Source organism: Squalius cephalus, assembly GCF_949319135.1.
Source record: "Squalius cephalus genome assembly, chromosome: 18".
Classification (NCBI taxonomy): domain Eukaryota; kingdom Metazoa; phylum Chordata; class Actinopteri; order Cypriniformes; family Leuciscidae; genus Squalius; species Squalius cephalus.
In genome coordinates, this window is record NC_137139.1 from 17,670,783 (window position 1) to 17,693,319 (window position 22,537).

Sequence of the window (22,537 nt, forward strand, 5' to 3'; positions counted from 1 at the left end):
TAAATTGCAATTTCAACTATTTCTGAAGTGCTTCATTTATAAAGATCACCGCTTTCTCACATAAACAGCCCCTGCACGAGAGAATAATTGATTCTCGAGCCATCGATATCAAACAATTCAGCACCATCGCCACGGACAGCACCGGGTAACGTCGCACTTAAGAAGGTATATCTTAAGCAGCTTCCTAAGGTATGGTTTGGGGAACACACTTAGGAACATAAACAACTTTGGTAAGATATATCTTTCGGGCTTTCTTAGCGCGCTAAGAGTGAGCGTTATCGGGAAACCGGGCCCAGATAAGTATGATTTAAACCATGCTAATGCAATTCCACTAATGCCAACATCATTTTTGAGTCTTTTTAAAAGAATGTTGTGGTCGATAGTGTCAAATGCAGCACAAAGATCCAGTAACACTAATAGAGAGATACAACCACAATCGGATGATAAAAACAAATCATTTGTGACTCTAATAAGAGCTGTCTCGCAGATATCATTTCTTTCTAAAAAAGTAACATAGTTGTGAAGACACTGCTTTTTCTAATATCTTTGACAGAAAAGGTAGATTCGAGATCGGCCTGTAATTGACTAATTCTGTAGGAAATTCAAGTTGCGTTTTTTAACAAGCGGTTTAATCATAGCCAGCTTCAAAGTTTTTGGTACGCATCCTAAGGACAAAGATGAATTAATGATATTTAGAAGATGATCTATGACCTCTGGAAGCATCTCTTTTAGTAGCTTAGTCGGTATAGGGTCTAACATACATGTTGTTGATTTAGATGATTTAACGAGTTTAGAAAATTCTTCCTCTCCTATAATAATGAATGAATTGAATTTTTCCTTAGGGAGACTACAATGCACTGCCTGATGCAATACTGTAGTAGACGGTTATAATTTTCTCCCTGATATTATCAAACTTATAAGTGAAGAAGTTCATAAAGTCATTACTGCTGTGCTGCTTGGAAATGACTGGGGTTGAAGATTTATTTTTCGTTAGTTTAGCCACTGTTTCAAATAAATACCTAGGGGGTTTTGTTTATTTTTTTCTAATAGGGTTGAAAAATAAGCAAATCTAGCAGCTTTTAAGGCCTCTCTGTATGCAACCAAGCTCTCTTTCCATGAAATGTGGAATACCTCTAGTTTTGTTTTCTCAGTTGCGCTCCATTTTTCTGGCTGCTCTCTTAACCCTTTAAGTGTCACCCCCCTTTTTTAAAATATACATGAAAATGCACATTTCGACTTTAAATGGTTGTAATTAAAGAATGCTTTGGAGTATAGACGTAAAATTGGTCTTGTTTTAAAGAAGACATTTGGCAGATTTTTGTTGAAGTGAAATAAATTAAGAAAGTGAAACAAAAAAAAAGTTATATAAGTTTGTGTTTATGAAAATGTACAATTTAAAAAATTTAATTATTCATATTTTATATAAAATATATATTTTTAAAACCTGGCCGACTCTAAAACTGCTAGAAAATCAAAGCCAAAAATCTGAATAAGTTGTGTTTCAAATTTTAGGTTGATATCTCAAAAAATGAGCTTTCAGTGAGATTTTGTTTGGGCGCAGTACCAAACATTTTCACTAGGTGACAACCAGACTCCATTACTGTCCATATAAGGGCGCCTTCATTTCTATATGTGTTATTAAAAACATATTAATATATTTTTTTCTAAAATAATTGAATGGATGATATCTTTTGAACTCTTGGCATGAAAACAAACTGAGGTTTCATCCATTCTTTCATGATTTTTCATGTTCATTGCTATTTCAAAATAAAGGTCTGAACACGCCTTATAAATATGAAAATATTCTTGTTGCAAATTAATAAATTACAGCTCCTCTCTAATTTATTTTGGAAATCATTCACCAAATATGAAAACTAGAGTTTGTAAGCTTTCAAATGATATATAGTTTGTCAAGATTAGTTTATGTTTATTATAGGATATTACTGTTTTAAATATGTAATGATTTTGGGCCCACCGGTGGGCCGGTGACACTTAAGAGGTTAAGGGCCCGAGTGTGCTCGTTGTACCGCGGCGTTGGACTATTTTCTTTAATCTTCTTTAAGCGCAATGGAGCAACTGTGTCTAAAGTGCTGGAAAAGAGAGTTAAAAGTTTATGTCGCAATATCGAGTTCTTCTAAGCTCTCTGGGATGCTGAGATGATGAAACTGATCAGGAAGATTATTAATAAAGCAATCTTTAGTGGCAGAAGTGATAGGTCTAACATATTTATAACACGGAGTCGGCTTTGCAGCCTTGGCTAAATGAAGTTTACACAAGACTAAATAATGATCTGAGATGTCATCGCTCTGCTGTAGAATTTCAACGGCATCAACATTGATTCCATGTGATAATATTAGATCTAGAGTATGATTATGAGAATGAGTAGGTCCTGACATGTGTTGTCTAACTCCAATAGAGTTCAGAATGTCTTTAAATGCCAATCCCAATGCATCTTTTTCGTTATCTACTTGTATATTAAAATCACCAACAATTAGGACTTTATCTGCAGCCAGTACTAACTCTGATAGAAAACCAGCAAATTCTTTGATAAAGTCTGTATGGTGGCCTGTAGACAGTAGCCAGCACAAATCTCAAATGTGATTTATCATTTACACTATATATTGTTACATTAAGCACCAACACTTTTTATATTTTTTTATACAAAAGAATTATATTTGAAACTAGACTTCTTAGTAATTCTGAAAATATTACTAGAAATGCAAACACCTCCCCCTTTGCCTTTCAGACGAGGTTCATGTTTATAACAGTAATCTTGGGGGATGGACTCATTTAAAGTAATGAAATCGTTTGGTTTTAGCCAGGTTTCTGTCAAACACATAGATTATAGTCTGTAATCATATCATTAACAATGAGTGCTTTTGTAGTAAGGGATCGAATATTCAGCAACCCAAGCTTTATCATTTGCTCATTTGTATTATATCTGTTTTTTATTTGTTGAACATCAATAAAAATTTTACCCTTAGATGGATTGGGAAGTTTTTTGTATGTCCTAATTCGGGGGAACAGACACAGTCTGTATATGATGATATCTTGGTGAAAGAGGCTCTATGTGATGGGATTTATCTGACCTCAGTGACGTGAGACAGCTAGCAGACGGTCGGTTTAGCCAGTCTGTCTGCTTCCTGACCTGAGCCCCAATTCATGTTTGACCTCTAAGACTATGTGCCATATTACAAACAATTGAAATAATTAGCTACTTTATATAGCTCACATTTGTTTCAGTTCAAAAGTTCTTAAATTCAGTTTAAAAGTCTTAATGGTTTCTTTATTTAGAGAGTAAAGAGATTTTTTACTTTATAACTTTATGATACAGTATTCATAACTTTATGATACAGTAGTTTGTGATGTATGGCAACATCCAGGACAGATAACAGTGAGCAGCTTTTATGGCGAAATTCCTTTTTTGGAATTTCTGTTTTGGTTAATAATTGTTTTCATGCAGAAGTTCTGTGTGTTGGGGATAAAAGGAAGTAAAATACATGATAAATTCTGCATTTCAGCAATAGCAGACACAGTTTCTTGACTGACTTCAAGTCTTCACTTTATGATGACCAAATTTATTTTTCTAGCTGGTAAGTGATTGTTGCTCTTAGAGAATGCTTTTTAAGAGTTTGAATGTTTGAGTGTTTTATTTATTAACATTTCAATTTGTATCTCTTTTCAGGCTTTTCTCTGGCGTTGTGCCACTTTGGTAAAAAAAAAAAATGTATTTGTTGTTTCATTATTAAATATTATATTCAAAAGCCACATTTAAATAATACTAATAATAACAATTCAAATGTATCCATTATCCAAACAGCTTGTCCTTTGTAGGGTTGTGGAAATAATAATAATAATAATAATAATAATAATAATTAATAATATTATTAGTTCTGTTTTATATTATTATTAATGTTTGTGTAATAAATATTTGTGTAGTAATTTTTTTTAATTTTTTTTTTACAGGATTGGCCTTCCAACTGCTATGCTACTTCACAAACTTTTCTCAGTACAGACCTGGCGGTGGCAAGTATCTGCCATCTAATGTGGACCCACATCTGTGCACTCATTTAATTTATGCTTTTTCCATTATTAATCAGGAAAATAAATTGACAACCTTTGAATGGAATGATGAAACTCTCTACAAATCTTTCAATGGACTAAAGAAAATGTATGTGATATTATGTGATGTTTTGTTTATAAATATATTTGTTTACAGAATAGAATGCATTATGTAATTTAGTTTTGAATAATGATTTATTAATTTTTTTACAGCGAATAATGATACAAATATTTGTCTTGACAGAAACCCCAGCTTGAAAACTCTCTTGGCTGTCGGAGGATGGAACTTCGGCTCAGCTCAGTAAGAGTCCAGCTCAAACATTGAATATTGAAGGATGTGTGTGTAGAACAGAACTGTTTATTTCATCTTCATGGGATTTCCCGCTTTACTCTAGGTTCAGTATCATGGTGTCCACATCAGAAAACAGGCGGACGTTTATTCAGTCCTCCATCGCATTTCTGAGGACCCATGGCTTTGATGGTTTGGTTCTGGACTGGGAGTATCCTGGTGCTCGTGGAAGTCCTCCAGAAGACAAGCAGAGATTCACTCTGCTGTGTAAGGTACTTCCTTATTTACAGATTTGTATTCTCTCACACAAATCAATGCTCTTTACAACAACTTGATAACATGGTTGAATATTACTGCAAATATGTGACTCTAACAGGAACTCCAGGAAGCTTACCAGGCAGAGAGTGCCACCACTGGACACCCCATACTAATGCTCAGCGCTGCAGTGGCTGCTGGGAAAGGAAACATTGATGCTGCTTATGAAATTGCAGTAATGGCCAAGTATGTCTCCTGTTCACTTTTTTGTTCACTTTGAATCATGAAATATGATTATGCTTTGGATAGAATCTCTTAAAATGCCAATCAAATGTATAAATGGGTGATAACTATGAACTCGCTATTTCCCTTTTGTAATGCAGATATTTGGACTTCATTAATGTCATGACCTTTGACCTCCATGGCTCATGGGAGTCGGTAACTGGGCACAACAGTCCTCTGTACCGTGGCTCTGGAGACACTGGAGACAATATCTACTTAAATACTGTACAAAAGCCTTATATCTGTAAAATTTCTGAAATACACTGCCCGGTCATAAAAAAAGTCAAATGCCTATTGATGGAAATAACATCACAACATTTATTTCCATCAAGAGGTGCATCAATTGTTGGTCAAGATCTTGTATTGACAATGCAAGAGTCAAGCACTCTGTAAAGTCTCCTCCAGCACATCCCAAAGACTTTCAATGTATTTAAGGTCTGGTGCCAATTCATGTGTGAAAATCATTCTTCATGATCCCTCCCAACCATTCTTTCACAATTTTAGCCTGATGAATCTTGACATTGTCTTCTTGGAATATGGCCATGATGTGTCTTCCTACTGGTTGTTTAAGAAATGAAAAGCTAGACACTCCATCAATTAGGGTTAGAAGAACTGTTGTCAATCATACAGTATAACATGCTTGAAACATAATAATCACTGCAATAATGATCAAATCATAGTTTTTTATTAAGTATTTGTCTATTTAAATCCCAAAACTTTTTTTTTTTTTTTTTTGGCTGGGCAGTGTATAACAATGTATAACATATAAATGATTTATGAATTATACTGGAGTCATTGCAAACACCAAGCAGCTGGAAACATGCAACAGAAAATAACTGATTCATCATGACAATGTAGGATTTTGCAATGAAATACTGGAGAGATCAGGGTACTCCTGTGGAGAAGCTGAGGATGGGCTTTGCAACATATGGAAGAACGTTTCGTCTGGCGTCTGCAGCCAGTGGAGTTGGAGCTCCAGCTAGTGGACCTGCCTCAGCTGGACCTTTCACCAGTGAGAACGGATTCTGGTCCTATTATGAGGTCTCATCTTCAGTCTATACTCGTGCACTTACATCATAGCACAATATTTAATTGTGAAAAATAAAATCAGAAGAGTCATGGACTGATCATCTCCCATCAGATCTGTACTTTCCTTCAAGGAACCACCGTGCAATGGATTGATGATCAGAAGGTTCCTTATGCAACCAAGGATGGGAACTGGGTGGGATTTGACACCAAGGAAAGCTTTACGACTAAGGTGAATATGTCATAAATGTTGGAAATTACATACAATTTAATGCAGTTCTCCTGCTTTCAATAATTAAATCTGGTCTGCTACAGGTGAACTACCTGAAGGAGAACAAGTTCGGTGGAGCTTTCGTCTGGGCTCTGGATCTCGATGACTTTGCAGGACAGTTCTGTGGACAGGGCAACTACCCTCTTATTGGGCAACTCCGTACACTTCTTGATACTGGTACAGTACATCTCATATTTATAGAAGCCTATTCCGCCACATAAGAAAAAAAAACATACGTTGGTAAATCATAATTATCACGTGAAAAGTCAAAATTATGAGATACTAATTTATAATTATGAGATAAACAGTCAGAATTATGACATAAATGGGTTAAATTTATAATCCTACTTATGATTTTTGTCTCCATAATTTCAACTAGTTATAATTTCCATTTGTCATAATTTAGATTTTTTTAATCTCATTATTATAACTATCTACTTAAGATTTTTTATCTCATATTTATGTGCAAAATTTCATGTCAACTTTTTGTGATTTCAATTTGAGTTCAATTTTGACTTTTGATCTAATAATTATGTCATAATTTCAACTTTGTCAGACTTAAATTTCAACTTTGTCATACTTCAATTACTCAGTTTTAAATTTGTCATGACTTTTTTCATAATTTCTACTGTCATATTTTTGACATTTTATCTCATTATGACATAGCATCTCATCATTTTGACTTCTATAATGATTATATTATATAAAGAATAGATAATGTATATTCTGTTCTGCCTCACCCTGTCACGGTTTATTTTGCGGTAATATCCGAGTTTCAATTGAGTTGAAAATGGTTCATAATATTACCCGCATGCTTAAGCGTAGCCATGGATGATGCTAAATATCAGGAAATATCAGACCACTGGATGCCGTGATTAACCAGTCAGAATCCAGTATTCCAGGGAGCCGTGTAATAAACCAGATTAATAATTGGTAAACTTAAGATAAAACATCAAATTCCAATTTCCTCCTCCAGAGTTTCCATCCCTCCCTCCAAATACAACCGATGTGCTCTCTGGGACCTCAACAACAGCATCCACCACCGCTCTATCTTCTAGACCTCATGTTGTGCCGACAGCTCCCTCAGGAACAGAGTTCTGTGTAGACAAACCGACGGGGGGAATATATGCAAACCCAGCTGACCCGATGACCTTCATTCATTGTGCTAATGGCATGACCTATGTAAAGAGATGCGCTGAAGGGACCGTCTTCAATCCCAACTGCCTGTGCTGTGACTGGCCTAAGAATTAACCTCACGTTATCACGGTTTCACTATTCAGGGCCACTAGTGCCGCAATAATTTCAAATTTTATCTTTAAGTATTGTGTTAATGTCTTCAAATTTAACATAGACAGTCAATGATATAATACTACTTTCGTAAAATATTTTGTTGGGTTTAAAAAAGGGGTCACATTCTAACTTGTCTGATTAAAACTAACCTGATTAAAAAAACAGCACTTGTCCACTTATTTTACATTAGAGTGTGACTGCACCTCAGCAGCGTGGGTGAAGGTATTCTGCGTGCAGGTTTTTACTTGCGCTTCTAAGTTCAATTAATTTATTCGAATTTATTATTTAGTTTCAATTTGATTCTAGCTCTGTGTTTAATCTGATTCTAATTTCAATGTATTATAAAATTTAGATTGTTTCTAATTAGGAACTAATCATAAACATTGATTATGTAAATACGACCGAAAGGGCACTTTACTATTAGAGGTTAAAGGAGCAGGGGCTCAAGCTCTCACCCCCCTGTGCACGCCACTGTCCCGTGACCCAAGAAAAACATTCTCAATCTCACCAGAGACCTTGTGAGAGGCACACTTTTACAGAATTCTCAATCTTTCTCATAATATAAGTGACTGCTGTGAAATTGAGACCATTTTAGCAACCACACTGAGGCATTTAAAATGAATGATACCACACATGAAAGGGAAAAAGCAATAGATGCACAGGATACATCATATGGTATAAAGACATTCTTAGTGAACTTTCAGCAGGGGTGAAAGGAAAAGGAGTTTTTGGAAGTGTGAGCAGAGAAGATTAGGCAAATGGGTTTCTATGTCCTTGCTTCATGACCTTTTCTTCATATTAGCAATTTATTGTTTTGTTGCAAGCTGTCATCTTTTTGTGAGATCTCTTGTGTTCAGTCTTACAGATTATCGGTACTTCAGTATTTCGGTAACCATTGTAACGTGGTTAATTTTAATTTTTAATGTTTTTGTAGATAAAATATTTTTAGATACAATGTTAGAATATTTATCAGAAATTTTGGTCTTACAGTAACCATTGTGACGTGGTTAATTTTTAAACGTTTTTAGATAAGATATGTTTAGATACATTTATCAGAAATTTTGGTCTTACAGTAACCGTTGTGACGCGGTTAATTTTTAAACGTTTTTAGGTACGATATTTTTAGATACAATGTTAGAATATTTATCAGAAAAAAATACAGAATAAGAAAAAACACATCTGTGTTTGTATTAACAAAAATATTTATTCATTTAACCTTAACGTTCATGAAATTAAATAAATTTCATAAAAATAATCAATGCAAAACATTCACAGTAATTTTCAGACCATTTCAGTGCAAACAACTAAGAATTCAAATTAACATTCTAACAAACAATAACAATAACCTGGTGTTGAGCTACAGCTTTGTGATTCACGTGATATCCGAAACAAATGTTTATGGAGACAGACATAATCAATCATAGTCTAACACAAGATCTAATGATAATCTATTGGCCCATACTGCAATTTTTAAAATTGTACTAATGTACTAACTTTCAATAAAATCAATCAATAACTTTTAATAAAATCAATCAATAACTTTCAATAAAATCAATCAATAACTTTCAAATAAAAAGTTAAGAAGAGTAGAATAATTATATAGAGAGCTGTATTTCTCAGAAAGTTGGTTCAAAACACCAAAGCAGCATGTCTGACAATGTTAAGTCAGAAATATAAACTGTGTGTTTTCGTAACCAGAGATAACTAGTGAGATGTTTTTTTTCAAGCTCTATCATGTCCCCTGAAAACAGTAACACTTTCAAACACAAAAAGTGACACTCAAAATTGTGGAAAATTCTATTAATCTTAAAAACTAATCAGCACTTATTATTGATCCATTCGTCATCATAATGCCCATTTTGTCTGATTTATTCGCATAGCTAGCTTATTCTTTTTCAGTGAAGGAACTCAGTTGAAGTGTAATTGTGCTTAGCAAAGCTTTTGTTTTTGGTCAGGGTTTCTTATGTTTGCATTTAGTCAACAAACTTATAATTATTTGGTCAGATGTTACTCAATACATGGTGGGAGTAGCGGGATGGGGCGCGTACAACATCTGACCGCCCCTCCTCGTTACCCCCACGTAACCTCTCCATCCCCGCCGCCTCTGGTGCTTCAGGGGGCAGCGGTTTCAGTGAAATGTTAGATGTTCTGTTGCTTCCTGCTGTCATCCAGGACACGGAACATCTAACATACCCTCAAAAGGAAGTGTTAAAATTTATAAATTACATAGACGATTGGTTAATACTAGCACAATTGCAAGAGATGGCGCTTCAACACAGAGACATCGTGTTAGCTCATCTAGTTTCTCTAGGGTTGAGACTCAACGCCAAGAAACGCCATTCTTTCTCCTGCCCAGAGAATGACTTATCTCGGGATCGTTTAGGATTCTATCACAATGCGGGCACAACTGTCTCCCGCTCGAATCGAGACCCTTCGGCAAACCATGAGCAAAGTCAGGCTAGGCCAAGATCGCACTGTTCGTCAGAACCAAAAAATTTTAGGTTTCATGGCTTCAGCATCCACGGTGATTCCTCTGGGGCTGTTGCACATGAGACCGTTTCAGTTGTGGCTAAAAGCCTGGGGATTTCATCCAAGGGCCAATTCTCAAAGGCAAATAAAGTTGACGCACCGCGGGCTTCGTACCCTATCTCTGTGGCTCAGACCCCGGTTCCTCGCCTTGGGTCGCCTCGATTGGCACATCAATTGCCTCGAGCTGATGGCTGTATTTCTGGCCCTGAAATACTTTCTCCCTCAGTTGAGAGGCTGTCATGTCCTAGTGCGGGTGGACAACACAGCGGCAGTCTCTTACATAAATCACCAGGGAGGTCTGCGCTCACGCTATCTGAACAGAATAACGAGGCAGATTTTTCTCTGGGCCCAGGAGAAGTTCCTGTCACTCAGGGCAGTGTACATTCCAGGGCATTTGAATGTAGGAGCGGATTTACAGTCCAGACAGAAATTACCGACGGGGGAATGGAAACTCCACCCAGAGGTAGTCAAACAGATCTGGACCAGATTTTACGAAGCAGAGGTGGACCTCTTCGCCTCCTATCAGTCCCCTCTACTTCTCTCTGAGTCACCCAGCCCCCCTGGGTCTGGAAGCGATGGCGCACACATGGCCCAAAATGGCAAAAAGTCGGAGTTCTAGCCAGATTTCGCCAACAAGGGTCTTGCCTCTTACTGATAGTGCCGCACTGGCCGAACAGAGTATTGTTCTCAGAGATAATATCTCTACTTGACGGCTTGCCATGTGCGATTCTGGAGAGGAGGGACCTTCTGTCTCAGGCGGAGTGCACGATATTCCATCCTAGGCCTGACCTATGGAACCTTCATGTTTGGCCCCTGATGGGTACCAACTGAGGGACACTGGGCTTTCACGTAATGTTATCAAGACCATTCTAAGTGCTAGGGCTTCCTCAACTAGACAGATTTATGACAGTAAATGGGGTGTCTTTGAAAGGTGGTGCACAGCACATAATGCAGATCCAGTCAACTTCCAGATTGCTTCAGTTCTAGACTTTTTGCAGGAAAAGTTGTCGACAGGCACATGCCCCTCCACTCTCAGGGTTTATGTGGCCACTCTTTCGGCTTGCCACGCCTTGGTGGACAGGGCGCCACTCGGGAGACATCCTCTGCTCGCTCGCTTCATTCGTGGGGCCAGACGACTGAGGCCACCGGTTAGAACCAAGATCCCTTCATGGGACTTAGCTATAGTCCTCGAGGGTCTGGTTGAGACCCCCTTTGAACCTCTAGAGTCAGCGTCTGACAAACTTCTGACCCTAAATATGGTTTTTCTAATGGCTATAACTTCTTTAAAAAGAATCGGGGATATGCAGGCTCTGTCGATCTCGTCATCCTGCTTAGACTTTGCCCCAGGTATGGTGAAAGTGATTTTGCATCCTCATCCTGACTACCTGCCTAAGGTTCCTTTCTCGACTGTACATCCGGCCACCCTTGAGGCCTTCTGCCCTCCACCGTTCATAACGCTGGAGCAGGAGAGATCTCACAGACTGTGTCCAGTCCGTGCTCTTCAGGCCTACGTCCACCGCACTAGCCAGTGGTTTAAGTCAGAGCAATTGTTCGTCTGTTATGGGGGCAGTAACAGGGGGGCGGCTGCCACCAAGCAGACCATGTCACATTGGGTCAGGGATGCTGTTGCTTTTCCCCATGAGGTGCGCGGTCAAGTTCTGCCAACGGGTCTAAGGGCTCACTCCACCGGGGGGGGGTCGCCTCCTCTAATGCTCTGGCAAAGGGTGCCCCCTTGCAATTTGTTTGTGATGTGGCAGGCTGGTCCTCTCCGCACACATTCATAAGATTTTATAGTTTGGATGTTCATGCCACTCCGGGCTCTCACGTCCTTGAGTCGACATCCCAAGCTAATGTCTGAGGCCTTCTTGTGTTCTTGTGAGCACACCTACACATTCGTAAAGGGTCCAGACACCTCCAAGCTTGGCGGCGTGGGTATTCTCGTTCCCAGTGCGCTAAGCAGATAGCGGTAACACTTTACAATAAGGTTCATTAGTTAACATTAGTAAACTACCTTAGTTAACATGAACTAAGAATGAACAATACTTCTACAGCATTTATTAATCTTAGTTCATATTAATTTCAACATTTACTAATACATTATTAAAATCAAAGGTTGTATTTGTTAACATTAGGCTAGTTAATGCACTGTGAACTAACATGAACAAACAATGAACAGCTGTATTTAACATGTAGTTCTAACATTAACAAAGATGAACTAATATAGTAACAAATATATTGCTCATTGTTAGTTAATGTTAGTTAATACATTAACTAATGTTAACTAATGAACCTTATTGATACCATGTTTGTTTATATAGCCTATTATAGTAGTTTTTATATAGTATTTATAGTTTTAATTTTTATTAATTTAGTGTGTGTTTTTAATTTGTTTAACTTTAACTTATTTTTAGTTCAGTTCATTGCTTAGTAAATATTTCTAATTTTCATTTAGCCTAACTACAAGTTAAAGTTTTTTTTACCTAATATTTATATTTATATTTTATTTCAGCTTTATTTCAATTAACGAAAACGATTTTTAGTTAACAGTAACAACACTGGGGAGACCATTAACATTATTTTATTTCTTCTGCATTACAGTTTAGAAAACATTCAGTAATGTGGCTAATTGTAATGGTCACCAGCTGGAGTGCCCTTGAGAGCCACCAGAGGGCACTCCACACCACAAAAATCATGTTTCACTCGCAAACTACATTTCCCAGAACTCACTGCCCGGACTCATCATCATTGATTGCATTCACCTGTATCTCATTACCTTGTTAGTTTCAGCCTATTTATTCCATGTTCATTCATTCATTCACTCACTGCGAAGTTTTGTTTTAGTGTCACACTGCAATTCTGAGCATTCTCCCTGGTTTCATGTCTCTTGGTTTTTGGATTTCTTGCCTGTTCTGTGGATTACTCTCTTGCCTTTGCTCCCTGCCTGTTTTGTTTGTTTGTTTGTGTAATGATTCATGTCTGTGTTCCTCTGTCTTGTCCCATGTTTAGCAGTTCCCTGTTATGTTGATTAGTCTCCCCAGGTGTTTCTTATTTACCACGCCCCTTTGTTATCTTGTTTAGCTTGTTTGCATTTGTATTTAAACCCCTGTGCTTCAGTTGTTGTTTGTCGGTCGTTGTAGCTGTTTCCATGTTCAGTGTTCCAGTCCTGAATTCCCTATCGTTCGGTCACTACGACGTACGTCGTGGTGAACGACGAATAGGAATCTCGCTAGAGAGGCCAATCTACTTCGAGTGAACTAAAACAAGCCAATGCACATTGGCGTGCAATCATTTGCATCAGCTGTGCAGCCTCGCAGCGCGGGTATTTAACGAGCAGCTGGTGTGATTGCACTTCAGCTTTTTGCTTCGGAGCCAAGCACTTCGATGCGTTCTACAGAGTGTGACTTTGACGAGACGAGCCTTATTGGACCTCTCCTTCCCGGTGCGGGCGTAACAACACGGCAGCGCGAGCAGTCTTCTTTTCTTCTCTCTTCTTTTTCTCTGTCTTTTTTGTTTTTGTTACATACTGAGCAAACAAAAAAAGCTGTTATAACAGCTGGTAAGGTGCGCCATCAGAGCGCTTAAAAGCTGTTTTTACAGCTGGTAAGACCTGCCAGCGAGAGAGAGAGAGACAACGCACAGACAGGTGCACATTTCTGTCTGTGTTCGCAGTGACTGTTCCCCTGCGTGTTTCAGCGCCAGTGAGAGCAGTCCCTAAAAGAGCTTACACAGATAGAGAGCGTCTTTTTAAAGATGACTTTCTATCTGTGTGTTTCTGGATGCGGTCGTTACCTGGGCTCACGGGATGGTCACGAACGCTGCCTTGTGTGTCTGGGCATTAAACACGCTGAGGCAGCGTTGGTGGATGAGTCATGTACCCATTGTGGGAAGATGACCATCGCGGAGCTGCGGTCGAGACTCACGTCCCCGTGCCGCTGCCTCGATCCAATCCTCCTCAGAGGGTTGCTTCGGGCAGTGACATGGGTGACCTGAGGATCACTGTGAGCGTGTCTCCTTCGGGGAACCAACCCCCTAGGAGCCCTCACCCCTCTCATGCTCCGCAGCCAGTTGAGCCCACATTGGAGAAAGCTGGACCATCCTCGCGGTGTGTACCGGTTGTCTCCTTTGGGGCTCCCTGTGAGGATCAGATGTCGATCGCTGCATCGGAGGGTCAGTCAGACTTCTCTGCGGATGACGACTCGGTGCCGATACCTCCTTCGGGTGTGTCAACGGTGCATGAGACGGACCCGGAGATGATGGCCATGCTTTCCCGGGCCGCCAACGGGGTCGGGCTCGTGTGGAATCCTCCACCGTGTCCCGAACCCTCGAGGTTGGATGATTGGTATCTCGGGGTGGCGCGGGCTGGTTCTCTGCAACCCACCCCAGTGCCTTTCTTCCCGGAAGTGCATGAGGAGCTTACGGGGACGTGGACGGCACCTTTTACTGCCAGAAACCGTTCCGGTGGCTCCTCCTCCCTCACCACCCTTGATGGCGGGGCAGCTAAGGGATACACGCGCATCCCGCCAGTGGAACGGGCCGTTGCTATGCAACTGTGCCCTAACTCCACTTGGCGCGGAGAACCGTGTCTCCCTTCACGGGCCTGTAAGTACTCGTCGGATCTAACCGGCAAGGCTTACAAGGCCTGTGGGGAAGCTGCCTCTGCCGTGCACGCCATGGCGTTGCTGCAGGTTCATCAGGCCAAGGCACTGAAGAACCTGCACGAGGGTGGTCATGATCCCCAAGTTCTTCAGGAACTTCGTATCGCGACGGACATCGCGCTTCGTGCGACGAAGGTGACCGTGCGGTCGGTGGGTCGTGCGATGTCCACCATGGTCTGGCTGTGTCTGGCGGACATGCGGGAGACCGACAAGCTCCGGTTCCTTAACTCCCCCGTGTCCCAGACCGGCCTCTTCAGTGACGCGGTCGAGAACTTCGCCCAGCAGTTCTCGGCTGTACAAAAGCAGACTGAGGCCATCCGTCACATCCTGCCGCGGCGGCCAGCTGCTGCTCCCACTCCTCCGTCTGCGGCTCCTCAGTCTGCTCGTCGCCGAGGGCGGCCTCCTGCGGCCTCCTGCGTCTGCCCCTGCTCCCGCGCCACAGCAGCAGTCTCCATCCAAACGGCGCCGTGGAGCCAGTCGCAGGCGGGCCGCCCCGCCCGTCCAGGACCCGCTAAGAAGGGCGGCAAAGCCAGGAGCAAGCGGCCCTAGGACGGGCGACCCAGAGATGGCAGGGACTGCTCTCCAGGAGACGATGACTGCATCGCTCCATCCCCCGGAAGAGGGCCGGGTGGAAAATCTTTGTTTTCCTTTTCTTTTTGTTCCGCCGCTGGCCTCAAAACCAGCGGTACTCAAATTTTCAATAAAAGAGCAGTTTCTTCCGTCTCTGGGTCCGAAGAGGGCCCGGAGAGCAGTGGGGGGAGAGAATCCTCACCACTCTCATCCGCCTCTTCTATCGCCAGCAGGCAGCAGTGTGCAGTTCGAGAACGCAACCAAGCCGTCTCCTGCACCTCCCGCCTCGTGGAACCAGGTAAGTGTTGCGCAGCACACTCAGACTCCGCTACGGGCCGCCTCCCAGAGAGAGCCTCCCGAGCCGAGCCCCTGTGTTCCACCTCGCTGCCCCACTCCGGGTACGCCTACGGTCCCTTTGGTCCCACTTGTACGGTCTCTGCGAGCCTGGCTAGTGCTCCCCAGTCTGTCTCGCTGGCTCATTCGGACCATCAGGCTCGGCTATGCGATTCAGTTCGCCCGGCGTCCCCCCAAGTTTCGGGCCATCCACTCCACTACAGTGAGAGCAGCCGATGCCCATGTCTTGCGCGCGGAGATCGCAGTCCTACTGGCGAAGGACGCGATAGAGCCGGTCCCTCCAGCCGATATGAGGTCAGGGCACTACAGTCCCTACTTCATTGTGCCCAAGAAAGGTGGTGGGTTACGACCAATCTTGGACCTGCGAGTTTTGAATTGGAGCCTTCACAGGCTACCGTTCAAAATGCTCACGCAGAAACGCATTTTCGAATGCATCCGTCCCCAAGATTGGTTTGCAGCGATCGACCTGAAGGACGCGTACTTTCATGTCTCGATTCTTCCTCGACACAGGCCGTTTCTGCGCTTTGCGTTCGAGGGTCGAGCATATCAGTACAAGGTCCTACCCTTCGGGCTGGCCCTGTCTCCCCGGGTCTTCACGAAAGTCACGGAGGGGGCCCTTGTTCTCATGAGAGAACAGGGCGTTCGCATTCTCAACTATCTCGACGACTGGCTCATACTAGCACACTCTCGAGATCAGTTATGCGAACACAGGGACCTCGTGCTCAGGCACCTCAGCCAGCTGGGCCTTCAGGTCAATTGGGAGAAGAGCAAACTCGCCCCCATGCAGAGGATCTCTTATCTCGGTATGGAGTTGGATTCGGTCGCACAGACAGCGCGCCTCACAGAGCAACGCGCTCAGTCGGTGCTGAAGGCTGGTACAGAGGCTCCTGGGGCATATGGCAGCGGCAGCAGCGGTAACTCCGCTCGGCCTGCTCCATATGAGACCGCTTCAGCACTGGCTTCACGGCCGAGTCCCGAGATGGGCGTGGCATCACGGCACTCACCGGGTGGCAATCACACCGGCGTGCCGCCAGACCTTCAGTCCGTGGTCAGACCCCTCGTTCCTCCGGGCTGGAGTCCCCTTGGAACAGGTGTCCAGGCATGCTGTGGTTTTCACAGATGCCTCTGCCACCGGCTGGGGTGCCACGTACAACGGGCATGCAGTGTCAGGGGTGTGGACGGGCCCCCAACTGCACTGGCACATCAACTGCCTCGAGTTGCAAGCAGTACGTCTCGCTCTGAGCCGCCTAAAAAGGCCGCTACAGGGCAGAGACGTGCTGGTCCGTACGGACAACACTGCGACCGTTGCGTACATCAACCGTCAAGGTGGTCTACGCTCCCGTCGCATGTCGCAACTCGCCCGCCATCTCCTCCTTTGGAGTCAGAAGCATCTGAGGTCGCTTCGAGCCATGTATGTCCCCGGTGTGCTCAACCGTGTGGCCGACGAGCTATCATGAGCTGTGCTCCCGGGAGAATGGCGACTCCACCCCCAGGTGGTTCAGCTGATCTGGAGAGAGTTCGGAGAGGCTCAGGTAGACCTGTTTGCCTCCTCAGAAACCTCCCACTGCCGGTTGTTTTACTCCCTGACCGAGGAAACTCTCGGCACGGATGCACTGGCACACAGCTGGCCCCGGGGCCTCCGCAAATATGCATTTCCCCCAGTGAGCCTACTTGCACAGACCCTGTGCAAAGTCAGGGAGGACGAGGAGCAGGTCCTTCTGGTGGCTCCCTATTGGCCCACCTGGACTTGGTTCCCGGAACTCATGCTCCTCGTGACAGTCCCTCCCTGGCCCATTCCTCTGAGGAAGGATCTTCTGACTCAGAGATGGGGCACTCTTTGGTACCCGCGTCCGGACCTCTGGAATCTCCATGTCTGGTCCCTGGACGGGACGTGGAGGTTCTAGGTGACTTACCCCCAGAGGTACTTAACACCATCACTTCTGCGCTAGCGCCGTCTACGAGACGTGCGTACGCCTTGAAGTGGAGCCTGTTCGTCGAGTGGTGTTCCTCCCGCAGAGAGGACCCCCGAAGATGTTCGATAGGGTCAGTGATTTCCTTCTTGCAGCAAGGGTTGGAGCGAAGGCTGTCTCCCTCCACCCGTAAAGTACATGCTGCTGCTATTTCAGCATATCATGACCACATAGATGGCAAAACAGTTGGAAAGCACGACCTGGTCGTCAGGTTCCTTAGGGGGGCGAGACGATTAAATCCTCCTCGTCCCCCCTCCATACCATGTTGGGACCTTTCCCTGGTGCTCCGAGCACTTCAGGATGCTCCCTTTGAGCCTTTGCAGTCAGCAGACTTAAAGCTTCTCTCCTTGAAGACTTTGCTGCTGATTGCACTGGCCTCGATCAAGAGGGTAGGGGACCTGCAAGCATTTTCGGTCGACGAATCGTGCCTAGAGTTCGGGCCGGGTGACAACCTTGTTGTACTGAGACCCCGGCCTGGCTATGTGCCCAAGGTTCCTACCACTCCCTTTAGAGATCAGGTAGTGAACCTGCAAGCACTGCCCCTGGAGGAGGCAGACCCAGTCCTGGCTTTGCTCTGTCCCGTTCGCGCTCTGCGTATGTACGTGGACAGAACCCAAAGCGTCAGGACCTCAGACCAGCTCTTTGTCTGTTAAGGAGGCCAGTAGAAGGGAAAGGCTGTCTCCAAGCAGAGGATGGCCCACTGGATAGTGGATGCCATCGCCTTGGCTTACGAAGCTCAAGGCGTGCCCTGCCCGCTCAGGTTGCATGCACACTCCACGAGAGGCGTTGCATCCTCTTGGGTGCTGGCACGTGGCTCCTCGCTAACAGATATCTGTAGAGCTGCGGGCTGGGCGACACCTAACACGTTTGCTAGATACTATAGCCTACGTGTAGAGCCCGTGTCCTCCCGTGTTCTCACCCTAAACGGGTAGAAGCACTGTGAGTACCAGCTCTGTCGGCTTGCTGCACCCTACTGTGCACCCTTATTGCTCCAGAGTTAAAACCTGTCGAGTCCTCCAAACACCCTCGGCCCGGACGTGGCGGAGCGTCCAGTGCCAGGCCTTTACCCGCTGAATCCTTGAGAACCGGGTCTAGGCTGGGTCCCATATGTGTGACCCTACAGGGATCCCATATGTGTATATTTTCCACGGCTGCTCCTAAACGGAAGCCTGTGTCTTTCCCTTGGGCTAAGTCACCCATTATTCATATGCAGTACAACCCTTGGGTTAGTCCATATGTGTATTCCCACATAACTCTTCTTAAGAATGTGGTTCCCGCAGCGTTCCCCTCCCTCAGTTCGGGCACGCTTTCCCAGTGTTATCCAATAATCTCACTGTATGGGTTATCACGGAACAACAGTGAAGGATACTCTTGGTGTAAGCCCTCTCCTATCGTCCTTCCAGGCAAGAAGGTGTAGAGGCTTGCCCAGGGCGCTGGATGAGGTGCAGCAGCTGTGGCACTTTGGTAGGGATTCCTATTCGTCGTTCACCACGACGTACGTCGTAGTGACCGAACGATAGGGAACGTCTTGGTTACATGTGGTAACCCTCGTTCCCTGAGGGAGGGAACGGAGACGTACGTCCCGTCGCCACATCTGCCGCTACCCGCCGGGGCGACCAGCTTTTCAGGCTTGGCTCCTCAGCAAAAAACTGAAGTGCAATCACACCAGCTGCTCGTTAAATACCCGCGCTGCGAGGCTGCACAGCTGATGCAAATGATTGCACACCAATGTGCATTGGCTTGTTTTAGTTCACTCGAAGTAGATTGGCCTCTCTAGCGAGATTCCTATTCGTCGTTCACCACGACGTACGTCTCCGTTCCCTCCCTCAGGGAACGAGGGTTACCACATGTAACCGAGACGTTCTGTATGCCATTGTTTGCCCTGGATTTCCTGTTTGTTTCATTAAATTAGTGCTTGCATATGGATTCTCTCTCTGCTTCGTCCTTGCCTCATCACAACAGATTGTTTGTTTGTTTGTTTGTTTGTACGTATGTACGGACTGCCTGCCTGTGTTTGACTTTGCCTGTACCTTGGATTACGCCTTTGGATTGCCCATAATAAAGCTGCATTTGGATCTCAACCTTCGTGTCTCGGAGCAGTTCGTGACACTAATGTGATCATTTACATAAGAACCATCTCCATGGCAAAATCATAAATGGCAGGTGATACAAGATAACAGGCAATAGGAGACAGACAGGTGAAAAACAACAGGGACTTAAAATGAGGCATAGTTTAGATTATTCATTATTCATATATGTAATTAAATTATAGTATAATATAAAACAGTTGCACTGCGTATACTTTAAACCACAGTCTGTTTACCCTGCAGTAACATTGAAGTGAAAATATTTCAGAGTCATTTGTAATCTTATTTCTTTTTAGATCTGTACTTTCTTTCAAGGTAACTTTCGAAGCAACCAAGGAAAATATTGACTAGATTTTGGCACAAATGAGAGCAATGAAACAAAGGTAAAATACAGAGGTTATAAAGACTGTGTCAAAAGGTCTTTATCTGCTCTCTGTATCTTGATGTCATTGCAGGAGTCTACAGTAGTTCTGGGCAACTATCTATTCTCTCAGCCAGCTCCATAAACATCTGAGTACTGGTCCTTTCTATGTAATGCGGGTGTTACATATTATCTTAAGTATTAATCATTGACAGTGTGACAGAGCAAAGTCAAAAATATAAACTCTGACATACAGAAGACTACTTGTAAAGTTGTGAAATATTACATAAAAATGCAATTACCTGAAACAGTGAATAGGAGCAGAATCTGCGTGGACAAGCCAGAGGTATTGGGTCTCATTCATGAAACACGAGCAGAACGAATTTTTGTGTAAATCGTGTGTAAAGTGGTTCTGGCGTAAATTTTCGGATTCATTAAAATGTTCGTATTTTCCAAATGTTAGTTGGTACGAAAGAAATCTACACCTGCTGCAGCCACGCGCATTAATTATTAATTAACTAAAAATAGTGACGATGTTTATCTTAACCATAGACAGTTACATTACTGCAGTTAAACCAATGTGTCCGTTACAAAGCGGGTGCCGGCTTCTGAAAGTATGTGTAACGAACGCATCCATCAGGTGCTGCGAGGCAAAAGCCTAAGCACACAAAGAAGCACAGCTCAAAATGCAGGTGTGTGAGTTGTCGTCATCTATTTTGGAGTGATTGCAATGTATTCTAAATATAAACTTGTACTGTAGATCAGCGTCATTTCTGGAAAAATCATTCACCGCTTTATTACGAGTTTAAAAGAGCGCGAGCGTCATTAACGTGCCCAGACGCGACGCTTTGAATTTGCGCGTACAATGAATAACATCGCGTCGGGAGCTGACTAGTAAAAAAGCTACAAAATTAAAAGACAAGACGTCTGTATTCTAAGTTAAAAAGCCAACACACTACAACATTTTTAAATGTTTCAAATAAAGGATCTCATATCTATGGGTCTATCTTCTAAATTCTGCTGATGATTAGATTCCTGACATTACGCCAATAATATCACTTTATCCATTTTTTCTGCTCAGTAGCGATCGTGTCTTTCTCTTCCACTTGATTTGTGTATAGCATATTTAAAGTAGCAATGCAATATAAAAGCACTTATGCTCATTTACTGAAGTGGGATTCTAGAACAGTGAATAAATTGAATAAAACAGCAAAATAACAACAACAATAACATCTTCATTAAACAAAAAAGAGATTACCTTAGATAAAGTTTGATTAATATGTACATACAGTACCGGTAAAAGTCTGGACCCATTACTATTTTTAATGTTTTTTGAAAGAAGTTTATTATTATGCTCTACAAGCCTGCATTTATTTGATCAAAAATACAGAAAAAACAAACAGGAATATTCAGCAAGGATGTGTTAAATATATAAAAAGTGATAGTGAAGACTTTTTTAAAACAACTTTTTAATAATCAAAAATCCTGAAAAAAAGTATCACAGGTTATAAAATAAATATTAAGCACCATTTCTAACATTTGATAATAAATCAGAATGACTAAATTCAGCTTTGCATTACAGAAATATATAGTAAAATAGAAAACCATTATTTTAAATTTTAATAATATTTCACTATATTATTTTTCTGTATTTTTGATCAAATAAATTCAGGGGGGGGGGGGGGGGGCCTCCAACATGAATTTTGCCTAGGGCCTCCTAATGTCTAGAACCGGCCCTGGCCACGCGTAAATAGTGCGTTTAACATCCGAACGTTTTGCTCATTAATAAGGCTGCATTTTAATTCACCTTAATCGGGTACATATTTACACAGCATTTTGAAAAAAATATTATATATAGTAATTACGGTTTTTCTTTTTACTTTTATTATGAGAGCCAGTAATAGCATCTGCAAACGGAACACAAAGTCCGCAAGTCACAAGTGTTGCAGTCAAGCTTCATGTCGAACCATTTTCTTTTCACTTCTGGGACTGTTCGATTAACAGATGAAACTCCATTAACTGCATCTGTAATATGCTGCCAAGCTTCCTTTTTTTTAGGACCTGATACGCCACTATGTACGCTTGAAAATAAAATGTGGCGTTTTGAATGAACTTCTGATAATAAAACTTAAATTTCTGCATCTGAGAAATTTCTCTTTTTCATTCGCTTTTGAGAAGACATGTTGAAATCCTTCGTTTGGTGTCATAATATGATGCCCATATCAGTCGGATTTAATGTGCGGGATTTATGGTAATTGAGAATGAGCGTGCACGCGCGTCCCATTTACGACTGATTGGAATTCATTAACACACACACACACATTTCACTATCACATCTGACGTTTACGAAGTATTTGTGAATCAGGAGAAGAGTTTTCGGGAAGGTCTCTTTACGCGCAAATCACTCACATATTTAGCCTACTCGTATATTTACGAATGTTTCATGAATGAGACCCAATGTGTGCAAACTGCAAACCCAGCTGATCCCATGTCCTTCATTTACAGAGATACTCTGTGCAGAATTAACCTTGAGTTA

General features: G+C 42.7%; 1 protein-coding gene across 1 annotated transcript; it reads left to right on the top strand.

The window, feature by feature from the left end:
* Positions 1-3,568: 3,568 nt before the first annotated feature.
* Positions 3,569-7,629, top strand: LOC307146273 (acidic mammalian chitinase-like; the record flags this gene model as incomplete). The annotated part of the gene is made up of 11 exons (XM_079850171.1): positions 3,569-3,593; positions 3,686-3,712; positions 3,967-4,171; positions 4,307-4,363; positions 4,458-4,623; positions 4,728-4,852; positions 4,990-5,113; positions 5,747-5,929; positions 6,030-6,146; positions 6,230-6,362; positions 7,162-7,629. The coding sequence occupies 11 exons, from the start codon at positions 3,569-3,571 to the stop codon at positions 7,434-7,436; spliced, it is 1,437 nt and encodes a 478-aa protein (XP_079706297.1). The 3' UTR covers positions 7,437-7,629.
* Positions 7,630-22,537: the final 14,908 nt, after the last annotated feature.